The following is a 16296-nucleotide window of genomic DNA, read 5'->3' on the forward strand; positions in this document are numbered from 1 at the left end:
GCCAATTTAAACTAATTGTTATTTCTGACTAATTGTTTACATGATGCTATAATAATAATAATAATGTTATTGTCTATGATAACCCTCCCTAACAAACCAAAAACTGTGCTGCTGTTCAATGTTTTCCATTTTATTTCAGAAGACTAGTTTACGTACAGTAGATGATTTCAATGATTATTCTCCACACATTTCTGTCTAATACTCTGTACAAACAGAATTGAGTGCTTCATTTCTTCCTTTACGTATCATCTGTGACCTCACCAGTAATTGATGATTATATCATTGTATTGTTATATACAGTCTATTGTTGTTCCTCTGCGGTATCTCTAAACAAATACCCCACATAGTCGACCTATTGTATATGATTAACAGGCATGATTAGCTAACGTTCCTTTTTCAGATTGAAAAACTTTGTGTGGAAGTAAATCAAACTTTCACTAGTTATCACAGACTTCAGGAAATGTGGAAATCGCAGCATTAAAGTTAATTTTTATTTGGCAATGAAAAAACAAACATCAAATCTCTCTTAGGAGGCGGCAGGTCACAATGGATAAAAACAACTCATTACACTCAAAAATATCAGAATAGGAAATGACTTTGTATAACGCGATGACGTCAACACTTAACATTCAAACCGCCACTGACAGACAGAGACCCTCCTCACATGGCCGACACACTGAGGTTTAATTTACAAATGCACATTTATTGTCACTGAGGCCTGTTTGGCTGTGTGGGTACTGTAGCTGACGCTGGTCAGTGTGGCCCGTTCATAAAAAGCCCTTTGTCTTGGTTGTTTAATGGCCATCTGAAAGGAGGCTTTGTGCAGCACTGGAACAGAATGTGGCTTGTTTCTTGTCTACTTGACAGGCTCGGCAGCGGCCGCGGCTCCCTCAGGCTTGGCCTTGTTGGATATGGAGTAATGGTACGACCTCATGCTCTCCTCAACCTTCTTGAAGTCTGGACGGTCCTCGTGCCTGGTGAGGAGGAGAACAGCCGTTTGAAAGGTTGTGACTAATGGAAGACAAGTAGTCACAAGAGCTGTAGAGTTGAAGACACTTTGCTGTCTAAATGCTAAATGGTCTCTATTTATATAGATGGATATTTTAGAGGCCCCTTCAGGGTTCAGTATGTTGCCCAATGGCACCTTGGCAAGCATAATGGTGGAGAATGCGATTGAACCACCAACCTTTGGTATGTGGAAAACCCGCTCTACCTCCTGAGACACAGTCGGCCCCTGAAGCTGGTCAAACATTATATAAGGTTTTGTTTATAGTTCTGAAATCTCGCCTAGGGCTCCAACATTACCAGGGCCGGCCCTGTTCAGACCTCCTTCAGTAATATAACACTCATCATGATATTGTAATAAATCTATCAGAATATCGAAGGCAGATTTTCCCGCTGAACTGACACCTTGCTCAAAAACAAAAGAAATCGAATTGGGGTCTTGTTCCAGAGAATAGCTTGTTAATCGTAAAACAACTATAATTTTTCTACTATTTATTTATTTATATCATACAGTCCACCATACCGTCTACTATGGATTATGAGATTATGTTTACTCTTTAAAAATGAATAAATATGACACCAGATCACAGGACAGGTCGCAGTACTGCACGTATGGTACGTGTGTAATCTGTCCTCAGCGCTCTCTCGCAAAAGGGATTTGGATTTCAAAGGGACTCACAAGATCAACTGTCTAACACATGCACAACATTCAGCCGGAGGAGTTTCTCACTTGTATGTCCAGCACTCGTTCATCACCGCATACATCCGCTCCGAACACGCCGGTGGACACTCCATCCGGTTTCCAGCTTCAATGAAGCGTGTCACGTCCGGTCCTTTCATTTTCTGGACAAAGTTAAAAGAAAGAGAAGAGCGGTGGGGGGGTGACGTTCAGGACCAATCCTGATCCTGCGTTAGTGTGAATACTGTGATGAGGTTAATGGTGCCAGTACTGTACCCTGTAAGGCTTCCCTCCGTAGGAGAAGGCCTCCCACATGGTGATGCCAAAACTCCACACGTCACTCTTACTGGAGAACTTGTGGAAGTTGATGCACTCTGGAGCGTACCACTTCAGGGGCCATTTACCTGCAGTGCGAGCCTGTGCAACACAAAAATGTGCGACAGTGAGCTGCTTGTCAATGAGTCACCGAAAGGAACATTACATCGCTATTAATGATTAGAGCCAAAAGGGGGAAGTTCCATGTGAGGGCCACACAGCACCCTGGCGTGAGTTAAGATGGGTCAATGCAACATTCTTTAAATCAATTAATTGACCGACAGCATAAAGATTTAGAAATATCCCGTCTGTTTCCTTATACGGTTTATTTAATGCTCCTATGAGAGGAATGCTCGCCTGGTGTTTTTAATAACTCTGCTTTGGTTGAAAGTGGGTGGGATTACAGGGAGAAAATATGATGTCACAAAACCCTAACTACCAGTAAGAATACACAACAGGTTAACAGATCATCCCCGTCCAGCCAGTGGCTACAAAAACCACCAGGACAGTGGAGCTTTCAAACCTCATTGATCCGCACCCTTTTCTCTACTGTTGCCTTTGGCATAAGGCTGAGTTCAGTTTAAGGTAAAGAGAAATGCATCCCGACTTTGACCCCGCACCTGGACACAGCCAGACGTTCATGGCCGTTTACTGATAACGGCATTCCCCTCCAGATGTGGGTCAGTAGACCAGAAAAAAAAGGAAATCAATTCAGTGTTTGCTCTAGTTCACACAGAGAAGCACGTGCTGAGCTTTTAGGATGATAATGTCGAGTTAGTATTTGTGCAGCGCGAGGTCAGTCATTCCCAGAAAAGTAATCAATTTAAGATACACTATCTATTCGGGTCAGCCGCGACTCTGATGTCCTCTCACGCCCCCGTCCTTTGGTTATTCTGCATTTGTGTCACTCTAGTGCAGTGCGACTACTTTAAGAACATTCGTTCACATCACGAGGACCTTGTAGTAGTTGTCATCTGCTCCCAGGGCCTTGGACAGTCCAAAATCACTGATTTTGGCAAACTGCTTTGAGACCAGCAGGACGTTACGAGCTGCCAGGTCTCTGTGCACAAAGTTCTTCTCCTCCAGATACTTCATCCCCATCGACACCTGGTGCATCAGGTCCACAATGTTCTCTGCAGTCACACTATCCCTGTGGATTCATTGAAAATGAGATTAAGTACATTATGTTACCTACTTGCTGTTTGTTTGATAATAAAAATGAAATAAACTGATATTAGATTCAATGAAAAGAAATATTACTAGCGTGCTCATCGTGTTTGATTGCTAAAAATCTGCAAAAGAGGGTTTTGTTTTTATCCCTTAACTTTATAAAACAAGTTTTTTAGAAAATAACGTCAGAATCTTTATGTAAGAAAACAATCTGACATATCTGTGTCCTGCTGAGTGACACTCTAGTCCGACTGATCTCACTTGTTGGTGCTGAGGAATTTGTGCAGGGGTCCAGCAGCTGCCATCTCCATGACCAGCATGAGGCTCTCGGCGTTGCAGAGGCCGAGCATCCGGACGATGAAGGGGTTGTTCAGCTGGTGCATGATCTCTGCTTCCCTCATCATCTCCTCCTTCACCATCTTCTCATTCTCATTCTTCAGCACTTTGATGGCCACGTCGATCTGACCTCTGAACGGAAACAGACAGAATGAACACAGTAAACATGAAGCAACGTGCACACATCATACAACAGCCTATTTCTTATTCGTTTGTGTTACAGGTTCCATCTTCTTATCGTTGTGTTTTATAATGTTTTCGCTCCTCACTTGTCAGTCTTGAGAACTCCCTTCTTGACGCTGCCAAAGTTCCCACAGCCGAGCTCCACCTCGTCTATCATCAGCTGACTCCTCTGGATGTTGAACCTCTTCACCTCGTTGGGGTTGTGGTACGGGTTGAACCCGGTGCAGTCCATGGGCAGAGCATCCCGCTCGGCCACTGGGTCGGAGCTCGCTGAAACAACTGTGGGGTGAAGGTAGGAACCACATGTGGGAAAAGCACAATCCACCATGTTTACATGTTAATCTGCTGGCAGGTTTTCACATGCCCCCCCCCCCACCCCCTCCTGCACATTGATAAACAGATGGCATCTTTTAAGCTCCTTTTTAAAATTTGAATTATAAAACTGAATACATTTACTCAAACACAGCACTCAGACTTTTAAGATTATTGTACATAATCCCATTTTAATCCCTCCATTACTTTACACACACAACATGTAATTATTGTGTAAAATATGATGCACTGTTTTGAATCAGACCCCCCCCCCCCGTAAGAGTTAACAAAGAAGTTAAAATTAAGGTAATTTCCTTCAGCTACATTTATTCTCATGTAATAATGCTTCAGAAATAATATAATATACTTTTCAAAAGGTATGTAACAGAGCAGCTCATTGTTTCTGTTTGCAAATACAGGAAGTGAGTTTTACTGGTTGTACTTCACAAGACTGACCTCGAGGTGGCGGTGTGTATCCATTTACACGTCTCTGAAAATGTGACAGAACAATAAATGTCAGATAATAATAATAATGAAAATAATGATAATAATGATAATAATCAAGATGCCTGGTGTTGTTCATACTCACCGTTGCAGGAAGACTTGGCATCTCTGCAAAGTAACATGACAAATTAAAGTTGTGTGAACATTTGTTAATTATAAATGATTTATTTGTCGTTAATTGTTGAATCTTTCAAATGAGGTGGAAACTCAGTGGTTTTTAAAACAATAACAGAATACATTTAATTATATAATATCATCTATATATGTATTATTTAAGAATAAAATAAAATGTTATATACTTGCGGCTTTGCCATTCATGCACGACTCTCCGAGAACCGTCACCAGGCCGTCAGGCTTCATCTTCAGGTACTCCACCAGCTGGTGAGATTTAGATACAGTTTAATTTTGATTCAGAAAAGACCATCATGCATTGCTGCAACATCTAAGGAGCGATAGAACATTTACCTGCCAGATTGTGTCAAACTTGGTCCCCTCTGGCATGCAGAATTTACCAGACTTTTCTTGGAGAATCTGATAGTGGTAAACTGTTTTGCCATAAATCATTGAGAGAGCAAAAGTCCCCGACTTATCTCTGTCTCGCACTCTGACAAACACAAAGCACAAGAACTTGAGAAGACCTGTGACACAAAAACAATCGCAGGCCGAAAAGTGGTTTCGACAGTTTCGTGTCACAGCATCTTACAGAAACTTTCCATCCGGTTGGGCTCCAGAGTAGAGCCGCCTCTCTCCTTCCTGCCGGGCTATTTTACCATGATACCAGGGCATCCTCTCGTGGGCCGTGGTGGCGATCAGCTTCTCCAGCTGAGGAGCTTGGCTGATGATGGCCTGTTCCATGGCTTCTCCCTGAACGGAGAATCAGACACGGAAACAAACAGAGGACACACGTTTGGACTATATGCAATTATTACTGTGCCCTGTGTATGTATGAAGATGTTACTTCCATATTTACAAATGAATTAAGTAATATCTGCTAAATATTTGGGTTCAGTTTCCTCAGTTAAAGCTCTTTCACTCAAATTATAATCACATATTGTGCTCGACTCCCTGTGAATAGTTTTCAGATATAAATCCTCTGAATGTGGCAGATTTATTCATCAAGATCCATAAATCATTCCCAGTGGAATTGGTCTGAATGTCAAAAAACACTTTATGTTAAAGATAAAGTGATGAACACTTCCTGGATGCATCACTTTGCCACAAGCCAAGATTTAATAGGTTCTGCAGTTATTGGCCTTTGTCCCATCCTTCCACCAAAACTTGTGGATATCCATTAAATAGTGTTTATGTCAAGTGCAGTGAAGTGAAGTGGCAGTAACTGAGAACACTTCAGCCTCACCTCCAGGTTCCATGTCTGCTTCACGTACTCCCTCAGCATGTTTTCTCTCAGGCTGTCGAACACACCGGGCTGTATCGGCGTGTCTGGAGAGCGCAGACAGGGTTTCTTCAGGTTGCACACCAGCCCGTCGGCGTCCTTGCTGTAGAACTCACAGAGCTCGGCGGGCCCACAGTGAGGCTTCCCTCCCGGGATGCAGTACGTCCCGTTCAGCTGCTTCTCTATGGAGTAGTGGTTAAACTCCACGTTACACGCCACAGACAGGACGTAGCCCCCCAGGCTGCGGAGACACTGCCGGAGCAGGAAGAGGCCGTCGACCATCCCGGCCATTTTCAGGTGCTGCTCAGCATCCGAGCGGCTGATGCTGCCGTAGAAGAAGGGCAGCTCGGCCGCAGGGTCGGTGGACATGGTGAGACTTCAGCTGGACTCCAGCTCAGTGTCCTGGATGGAGCTGGTGGAGAGCAACTAGAGAAGCAGAGAGAAAAAGATGGATATAATAATTTAAGTGAGAATTTGGGTTCAAGGAAGCTGATGAAGAGCTGTATGTGACAAATATACAGGTTTGAATCCCGTCTGTGACCTCTGACCTTTACGCCTTTTAGCCACCTACCATTACAAAACAGTTAGAAAACTAGAATGTCCCTCAGAGAGCACAAACATCCACCAAGGCCCAACAGTCCCCTTTTGAAAACATATTTAAATTCACTAGTTCCTGATTTTGGATCTGCACCAAATGTCACACACTCCTAAATATCAGTCCCATAAATATGGCTGATTTAAAATAAATCAAGATTTATGAATTATTATCTGAGAAATCAAAGACATGTTGCAAACAATCTGACACTGTTAAAAAATAAAGAATAAATCCCCCTTTGTCCGGATGTTCGCCAAAGTTTTGCGGCTTCTTTATTGGCACATCCTTCCACCAATGTTCACGTAAATCCGTTCTATTATTTTTGTGTAATCTTGTTTACAATCAAACCAACAACCAATGTGACAAAAATACCCCAACACCAAACCTCTTGAGATCCGCACCTCCTCCTCTTTGCTTCTACGTTTTGTACCGGGGCAAACTAGAGGACGATGTTTTGTCTTCTACACAGACGAGCTGCGAGGTCCCATGCGTCGGGATGAGATTCTGAACGAGAAGCACCCCCACTCTGAGGCTGCATGAAGTTTGCAGAATAACACACTGGTGACAGAAGCCACAACAGGAAGTCGCAGTCCGCCCTCACAGCCTCCTTTCTCCAACATCTCGCTCTCTTCCGTTGAACAGGTGGTTTTTTATGGTTCGAGAATATTCCCTCTGCTTCAGAGATGTTTTGCACATTGATCTTTCACTGGAGGAAAACCCACTGGGGTTGATAGAACAACTCAGAATTAAGTCGAGCCGAAGTGCGGATGTACTAGATAAGATGAAGCAGGTTCTGACTGCAGGGTGGAAAAGTTACACGGAAAAAAGCTGTTTGAATTTCGACAGCGATCAGGAACCGTTGACACACGTCAGCCCACAGAGAAGAGTTCATGTGGGCAGGCAGACATCTTTCAGAATTCTATTTGCGGAGCCGATCCTCAACTGTGTCTTCCTCCTCCCTCAATTTCCATTTTCTGTGTGAATGGAAAATGAAAGTTCATGAACGGGACATTAAACCTGTATATTTTGACAGCGTAAAAACCTCAGTTCCCCGGGCCACACACCTGTGAGGCTGCCCCAACCCACAGTGGACAACTGAGCCGAGACTCATACACGCCACAAGACCAGAGTCTCCACTGTGACTTGACCCCCGTCGCACCACAACAAAGACCCCATGTGCTTCATTCAAGGCTTTGGTTGGTTTACCATACAATATCAAGTGTATATGAAACCTCTCGTGTTTTAAATGTTTGACTTGATTGTACATTTGAACTGCACTGGTGTTTTACGGAGGATGCAGGATCAAGTACAAATCTGAGGGAGTAAAGGATCCATTCATAGAGAAATGTTTTTTTATTTCAACACATTTGTCAGCTAATAATAATGTGTTATTATTCTACGTTCAAAACATTTGATTATGAGGTACAATATGAAGATTCAACTACTGAATAGTGAATGAAATATTTACTTAACAGTGAAATGCTATTTACACATTAATGCACCAGTAACTAAAATGGTAAATGGAATATATTTACACTTTTCCAGTCTTATTGACGACTTTAAACGTTACAAGGTGCAATCACCCATTCTTGCCCAAAGACACTTCAGCAGGCAGACTGGAGGAGCCGGGGATCGAACCACTGACTCTGTGGTTTTTGGAGGACCCCTCTCTACCAGGCTGCCGCACCACATTGTACACACTCATAGAAATCAATATGTCTGTTTAAGATCTGTGACTTATTCTCTGTTGTAAATGTCAAAGAAAACAAACAAAAGAAACAAAAAATAAATAAATAAAAGGCGTGATATCACAATGTAAAAAAAGAAGAGTCCTGGATCGGCCCATTTATTCAGATCTGGAGAGAAAACATAACCTCCTCCTCTGATAATAAAATGTCTGACATTAAAACTACTTCAAGTACATCTCGCTTCAGTCCATTTAAGTTTCCGTCTTAATTGAAGTTTCGTTTCCTTTTTCCACTTTTATATAAATCCCCGCTAAACACGAAGCAGCGACGCTCCCACGATGATGAACTTTCCAAGTCGACTGTGAATTCCCCACCGAGGTCTGTGATAAAACTTAAACAGCGAGAGAAAAGTGAAGTTAATTACAAATCAGCAATCCCCCCCCCCACGCACCATGACAAGAATACTATCCACGCCGGTGTTATTTATGACACGGATCAACTAACCCAAATATTCTCCCTTATCCAACAACGTGCAGGAGCCAAGTCTCAGCACAGATCGTGTTCTTCTCCAAATATGATTTTTTTTATGGCTTTTCTCCTTTGCTGTATATCACGAGCCACAGACGCTCGGAGTGGAGCGAGATGATGAGGTGACACACGAGAGACAACTTTGAACCCACTGTGCTGCGTGGGATCTTCCATAACGACTTTGCAAAATGGCCGAAGATGTGTCACAATCCCTCTAATCTGCACAAACGTGTAGTTTTGTAAATGAGATGCTGCCGAGTGAGCGTCTGGAGACCAAGTGATCAGTGGGAAAAGTCCTGTGAGTCACAGGAGAAGAGACACAGGCCAACACCTACAGGCCAGAGTGTTTCTCCTCCTCAGAGAAGAGGAGGTGAAGTTTTCTCTGGCATTGCTTTGGTCTTCTGGCCGCGAAGTAAATGTTAAAAAATGGTGCTAATAAAAATCTCTCTGATGGATTTCAGGAGCTCAGATGGATTCCACTAACAAGGTGTTCCCTGTAGAGTATGCGAGTCACGTGGAAGACGTATATCAACACCAATTATTGAAGCTGTTTTGTGATTTCATATTGATTCCATGAGGATAATATTCTTACCGTATGACAAGGATGGTTTTTAGATCTTTATAAGATTTGGTTTATCTCTATTATCCTGTTGGATACCTTGTGAAAGAGATAATGCTGGTTGCATAGATAAATAAATTATTCATATTATTCATATGATATCCAATGTATCAATATAAGCTTTAAATTTCACTATACCCTTATTATTCGTGGAGATATCTCAGAATATATCTTTTTGTTGCCCTTGACCTTTAACCTATCAACTGCTGATGTTGATTATCCTGGTGATATACCCCCCCCCCCACACACACACACACACAAGCAGGCACAGAGTAATCACAAAAAAACAAGTCAGCCTAAAGTCTTTCCGACGCCGCACCTCCTCCACGTAGACGTTTCACACTTCACTGTGAATCACACGCTTAAAAGTTCCAAAGATGACGGAAGTGATTTGCTTCTCAGACGATGAACAAGTTGTTTTGTGCAGATTATTTGTTCTGAGGTCATGATCGCTTTGGCTGCGCTATCAGAAACAGAATGTACACAGAGTACAACATGAACACTTGAGTGTGTGTTGGCATCCACACCAGCAGATACAACATCTTTTAAACAACCTACAAGTGAAGGCGTGGGGGGGGGGGGGGGGGGGGGGGTCATATCGAGGCCATGTGACCCAAACTGCACAATTAATTCCTGGATCAGTGTAAACAGTGACATTCGGACAAACTCTCAGTTTTGATTCCTGTTGAATCGTTCAAATCTAACTGTCGAAGGTTTACACACGATCAATGAATTTGGTTCGACGCCATTTCTGTTATCATTTTTGAATCTCTTTCTCTCAGACCTAGAACAACACAAGCAGCTCAGGCCTCGGGTCGTTTCATCTCCGTTAATAAAATGTTTAAAACAAACGCCTGCTGAAAATTAGCAAGCACATTTCGGCCCATAAGAATCCCTCTTTGTGTTGAGCAGACCAGTGTTGTCCGACTGGGGCTGGAACATTGCACAGATACGCTTCAGCCCAGAACCCAAAATACATCCAGTCGTTTCAAGAAAAGTCACGAGCGATAAAAGACACACACACACACACGCACACACACACAAGCACACGCACACACAGCTCCTGGGTGTGTTAACAAACCTACCCATTTTTGGTTTTCTATTCCTAGGCTAAATGAAAGGAGCTATTTTTATATTGTACATGTAATCTCTAATTTTGTGAACCAGAGCAACAATGGCTCGGCCTCACTGTGGTGTACACGAGCTCTTCACAGCCCGGACACAGCTGTGCATATTCAGGGGAAAGTTTCATAACTTTAACAGATCAGCAAGATTATAAATAAATATCCCAGATTATTGTATGTTTACAGACTCAGTTTAGATTGAATTAAAACAAATCTATAGTCTTTTTAAAGCTGTGGTTGAGTTTTCCTAAGTGGATGTTAAAGAACTACAATAAATGTTAGAATAAACGTACACTTACATGATGGGGAACTACTACCATTAAACTACTGCACAATAAAACAAGTATTGAAAGATAGTATTTAAGAGAGAAATTAAGATTTCAAACTGTTCTGCTCTGTTTTTGTTGAATTATTGAATTATTTAAATACATATTTTTCCCTCAGGAATATTTGTAACCTATATTTTGTCACCTATTGTGATAAGTTTCTGTGTTAAATGTGTTGTGTTAAATCAGATAGAAGAAGAGAATCGACTCACGTTCAACTGCGATGCTGCTGCTTTACAGACAAAGGGATATCTGCTCATCTGACGGTGGTGCAACGTGCTGTCAAGTGTGGGTAAGTACACACACACACACACACACACACACACACACACACACACACACACACACACACACACACACACACACACACACACACGCTGCATTTATATAAGACATTACATACACATAATTGTCTGAATCCTGATTGCAGAATGTATAACACAATGATGGACTCAACCTTTTTTGTTCTGTGAAACATCAGAAAACACTGAGCTTGTTTATTGATCCTTTCTCTGGAATCCAGATGTTTTCATATATGTTTGTGTATAAGACCAATAATCCAAAACAGACCAAAATATAATACGACGCAAAAGAAACCAAAATAGTTTCAGACTATGTCAGACTGATTCATCAAATATTTAACAGTTTCAACTCTAGTTCCCAAACATGTGTATGTATCACATATACATATAAATAAATTAACTTGTAAGAGTATATATATATATATATATATATATATGTGTTAGGGATAGAAATTAGTGACCTTTTAATGGTAAAATACTTTTCTATTTGATGTGTGTAATACGTCTTTATTACGGACTATAATATAATATATAACACACGCAGACACACACACACACACACACACACACACACCCACACACACACACACACACGCACACACACACACACACACACACACACACACACAAACACGTACACACACACACGCACACGCACACGCACACACACCGGCTGAAGCTGCTTCCTCACTGTCTCCGATCAGCCAGCCAATCAGCCGGAACAGTCTAAATAAAGTCGGTTAAAATAAGAGAAGACAAAACCAGAGAGGAAAATGTGCTCCTTCAAAATAAAACCGACACTTTACAGAGTGTATTTTCAATGGCTCAGTCAGAGTTTGAGGAATCTTGAGTCTAGTCCAGCAACGGCTCTCCAGACAGACTTTTACATAGAGCTTTGGTTGTGGAGAAAGCGTTTTACAGACAATTTGTTTTGTTTTGCCAGTAAATCTTAAATTGCACTTTTCCAAAGAGGTTTTTTTATAAAGTCAGGATATTCAAAACATTTACAAAGCACCTAATAACTAATTCCTATGAAAGACTAAGTGGAGTAATGACGTCTTCAATAGAACATGAAGTTATCCACCTTCTGTATGTGTTGTCACCTGAGCATCTCTCTGGTCTTTGTTTTGTTAACCAGTTTGGGCCTGTTTTCATGTTCATGTTATTGTGCGTTCCTCCCTGGGAAACCACTGGCCCTCTCCATGTTTATAAAGCTCCAGATCCAAATAGCGGTGACATAAACATGACAATCAATTATTACACTAATGTTCACCCCTTGGTTTAATACAGTCTTTAGCTACAAAGGCCTGATGGCAGTGTGCTGAGCTCGGGGCTGCAAGAGTTAACACAGGCGCATCCAACACAGATACCAGACACAACACTTCCATTTTATTCTAGTCTGCAATTGTTTTGTTGCAAGAAGCTGGTGTTAGTGCATCATCTAGTGGCGAAGGATGTCATATGTGCAACAATTAACTTTGTTGAGCTGAGAAAAAATGATTAGATCACCAAAAAAACTGTGGAAAGCACAACAACGTTCTAATTGTTTGGCTTTTATTCTATAACTGAGTGTACATCCACCACATTGATCTGGTGCAGGGACAGAACTTGTCTGTGTGCATTTTTATTTTTAGAAGATCATTCAAATCCAGACAGTAATGAAAATATTGCAGATTAGTACCTTTACTGTGTTTTCTTTTCATCTTTGATCAGCATGTGCAGAAATGTGGAAATGAATTTGTCTTCTGCAGCTATGAATGATATTGACTCTTCTTTCGCAGTGCACCTTTTAATTTGAAGCCATGACAGGAAGTGTGATGGCTGTAGTACAGGGGACTTGATGGCTCTCTGCAGCGCTGAGGTTGTGGAAGGAGTTGAGTCTCCTCAGTCTCCCGCCGGAGCCTCCTCCTCTCAGCTCCTCTCAGCTCCTCTCAGCTCCTCCACTGCTCCTCCACTGCTCCTCCAGAGGACCGGGCCTCGCAGCGGACACTTGTGCACGGGGACACGGGAAGGTAGGTCACCGAGCCCGGCCACACTCTCTAGCTCTTCATGCACAAACCCGGGAGGAGACCTGATGCTTGTTCTCTGCTCTCACACTCTTTTCTCTGCAAGTAGTTCTGCGCAGACTTTGAATTTCGCCTCTGATTAAATCTTTTTTTATTTTTTTTCATTGTGACTCATGTTTTTGCACGTGTTTTGGATTTTATTCCATTTCATAGTATTTGCACAATTCCTCTTTCTTTTTTTTCTTTTAACTGCCACTGGACATTATCCTGATATTCTCTTCTCTTCAAGAACTCTCACTGCTGGGAGCTCCTCATTGGCTGATGACAGGGCAGTGTGTGTGTGTGTGTGTATGTATGTGTGTGTGTGTTTATGTGTGTTTATTTTGTGTGTTTAGTGTGTGTGTCTGTGTGTGTAGGGATGATGTGGCCGACAGCAGTCATAAGGTATGTGAGTGAAGGGTGGCATTGAGTCCTTCACCGGATGGGGGAGCAACTTGCAGTTTCCCTCAGATGCAGAAGAAGCTGCAGTAACAGCCACTTTCACTAGTAGTAGAGTATATACAGTACTTTTAAACAACTAGAGTATAATTTATAGTGTGTGTAACATACTACTGGGATTAGAAATATACACAGATGATGTTTAAAAGTCACTTTTTAGTTATACAGATGTGTTTTAATCAGATGTGACATGTCTGTGGTCCCTGCTGCTCTTCTGCTGACTGGACACAAATCTGCAGGTTGATGTGTTGCATTCCTGTTTTTTTTTTTTTTGCAGAATCAATCTGTTTTGTTTTTGCTAAACCTTTGTGTAATTCCGTATTAATGCATCTTTTTATTTGGCCCGTGTGGAGAAACCAGACACCATCATCATCAAGGCAAAACATATTCCCTAACAACTCACTGTGTTATACTTGAGTGAGTTTAATCATTCCCAGCAGACCTCACTCATTGGCACAATCTTAATGGAACATATTAGCTGTTAGAACCAACAGTTCAAGCAAAAACTACAGAATTTCATTGCAAACTGTTTAAAGATATAAAATGTAACAATTCTTCTTAAAAATGTCTAAAATCAAATGGACCTTTTTTATATTTCGGACTCACGTTACCCAAAATGTTTCAAACAATGCTCGAACCCAGAGAAATCCCCCAATTCTGTTCAAGGCAAACTGTGTACGAAGAAGGAAAAACACACAACTATCCCTTTAGCAGTTTTTCCTTTCCGCTGTTTCTATTGGTCAATCGTAAGCGATCGCAATTATTCGTTGCCATTCGCTCCCTAGCGTGAATAAGAATCACCTAATACGTGAACGTGATTTGCCTATATGTCGTGTCAGATAGATTTTCTTCGGCAGTGGCGGTAAAGACAACTCCCATGATACCATGCTGCGTCATGACATCATCTAACTAGGTATTTTGTTATTGTTTTGATTGAGAGACCCCTAGTGGTCAAAGTTACATATTGTACATTTAAACTGGATAGGCGGCATCATGAACCCTTAGGGCCAAAATGGCGGTGACGATTTCCGAAAAGAAAACTAAAAGTTCAACAATTCGACAGAGAGTCAGATTGCGACTTTTGATCATCAATCATCTATTCGCTTTCTCGAGAAAAAAGCCCCAAATTCTTACTCTCTCTTCTGAGATGTGAGTACTTGCTACTTCTCTCTGTCTGGTGCGGTGTATCTTTAGTGTTTCGGATGCCTGGAAGCTCTAAACCAAATCAAAACCTGCACAGAAACGAATGTGATGGGAGACAGAGAAGAGAAAAGCGTCCACCGCCATCTGTGCTCTGTTCCCAGTGCTGCTGGCTGACTCACTTTCGTGTCGAGTCAGCTCTCTGCCTCACTAAATATTGTTTCAGACTTGAGAGGCACATTTTCGGAGTTAGGGGAGCACATCCGAGGTTCTCCGGCCTGTTTACGTTCCCACTTTTCATCTGCACACTGTTTATTTGGGGAAATAGAGAAAGGAATGCCTGCCTCTCTCTCTCTCTCTCTCTCTCTCTCTCTCTCTCTCTCTCTCTCTCTCTCTCTCTCTCTCTCTCGCTCTCTCTCTCTCTGCCTTTGTACCAGACAGAGAGTTTAGTCTGACAAATATCCCCCCCCCCCCCCCAACCGCTCTGTATTATTTCTATCACCTGTTTCATCTGGAGATCTGTGTGAAGCGTTTTGCTGCTGAGGCCGCGTCTGACTCGTCACATTCGTCCCGTGGGCCATTTGATCCCACGGCCTCGTGGTCCTATTAGGAGAGAGAGGCCGCACCGGAGCTTTAATGAAATAATAAACTGAACCTAAAGCTGATTCATGAGCTACTCCCTGATCAAAGTGCAGAGAGAAGGAGAGAGAGAGAGAGAGAGAGAGTGGGGAAGAGAGTGGGGGAGAGCTAGACTCGAAGCTAAGCTGAGGGACACTTAGCATCTGTTTGCTCCACACAGACTTTACTTTGAGCCGGTCATATGGCTTTGATTAGTCTGCTAGTTTTCGGATAGCCTCCACTTTCCCTGGCAACAGTCAGAGACAAGGACAGCATAGTTAGCTGCAGTCATTAGAGGAAAAGAACAGAAAAAAACTCACTGTGCATCTTTTTCATGCAGAGCACCGCTAGTAGATAACAAGCGACACCAAAAAAGATGTGTCAAAACACTTCTGGCTCCACCGGCTTGATTACATCGCAAATTTGGCCCCCTCACTTAAATTCCCACCTAATTATCCTGAGCGGTGCAATTTCTCTGTCCCTTGTTGCAACAACGACCTCTTTCTGTCTGCTCTCCTCCTTTTTCTATTTTGCAGATTGTGATTGCGCTGGAAACTGTGCGGCCTGTCTGCAGCTCGGGCCATGGCTCTCTCGCTCTCACTCTCTTGCTCTCGCTCTCGCTCTCTTTCTCTCTGCAGCTACATGCGGGATAATCTTGGTTCATCTAAGAAGAGCACCGTGGAGAGATTCGGCGTATGTGCTCACTTGGCCTGCTGACAAACATACGTCTTCTATTTTCGCCCCCCAAAAAGTTATACAGCCCAGAGGGGAACGTTTTTAACAACACACACACACACACACACACACACGTCGTGGAAGATGTACGACACCATCGCCTCTGAGAGACGGTCGACTCTTAATCTACCTGCGTTTATGTGTGCTTCATGATGGAGCAATAATTTACCCAGAAAGCAGTGCACGCTCGTTGTTGTGGGAATCTTTTCTCGAACACTGT

The 16296-nt window shown here is 42.4% G+C and overlaps 1 protein-coding gene across 3 annotated transcripts; it reads right to left on the reverse strand.

Annotated features, from left to right (window-relative positions):
• Window positions 1–472: 472 nt before the first annotated feature.
• Window positions 473–11057, reverse strand: LOC128448430 (tyrosine-protein kinase ZAP-70). 3 transcript variants are annotated; one of them, XM_053431076.1, is made up of 13 exons: window positions 10990–11057; window positions 5862–6323; window positions 5208–5368; window positions 4970–5108; window positions 4804–4882; window positions 4590–4612; window positions 4457–4490; window positions 3775–3967; window positions 3431–3637; window positions 2957–3149; window positions 1961–2101; window positions 1736–1848; window positions 473–974 (listed from the first exon to the last, which is right to left on the reverse strand). In XM_053431076.1, exons 2-13 carry the CDS (start codon window positions 6264–6266, stop codon window positions 857–859), a joined length of 1806 nt encoding a protein of 601 aa, XP_053287051.1. In that variant the 5' UTR covers window positions 6267–6323; window positions 10990–11057; the 3' UTR covers window positions 473–856. The 3 variants fall into 3 exon arrangements, with proteins under 3 accessions (XP_053287051.1, XP_053287053.1, XP_053287050.1); XM_053431078.1 differs by lacking the exon at window positions 10990–11057 and adding an exon at window positions 6894–7453; XM_053431075.1 differs by lacking the exon at window positions 10990–11057 and adding an exon at window positions 6878–7453.
• Between the last annotated feature and the right edge of the window lie 5239 nt (window positions 11058–16296).

Source organism: Pleuronectes platessa, chromosome 9, assembly GCF_947347685.1.
Source record: "Pleuronectes platessa chromosome 9, fPlePla1.1, whole genome shotgun sequence".
Classification (NCBI taxonomy): domain Eukaryota; kingdom Metazoa; phylum Chordata; class Actinopteri; order Pleuronectiformes; family Pleuronectidae; genus Pleuronectes; species Pleuronectes platessa.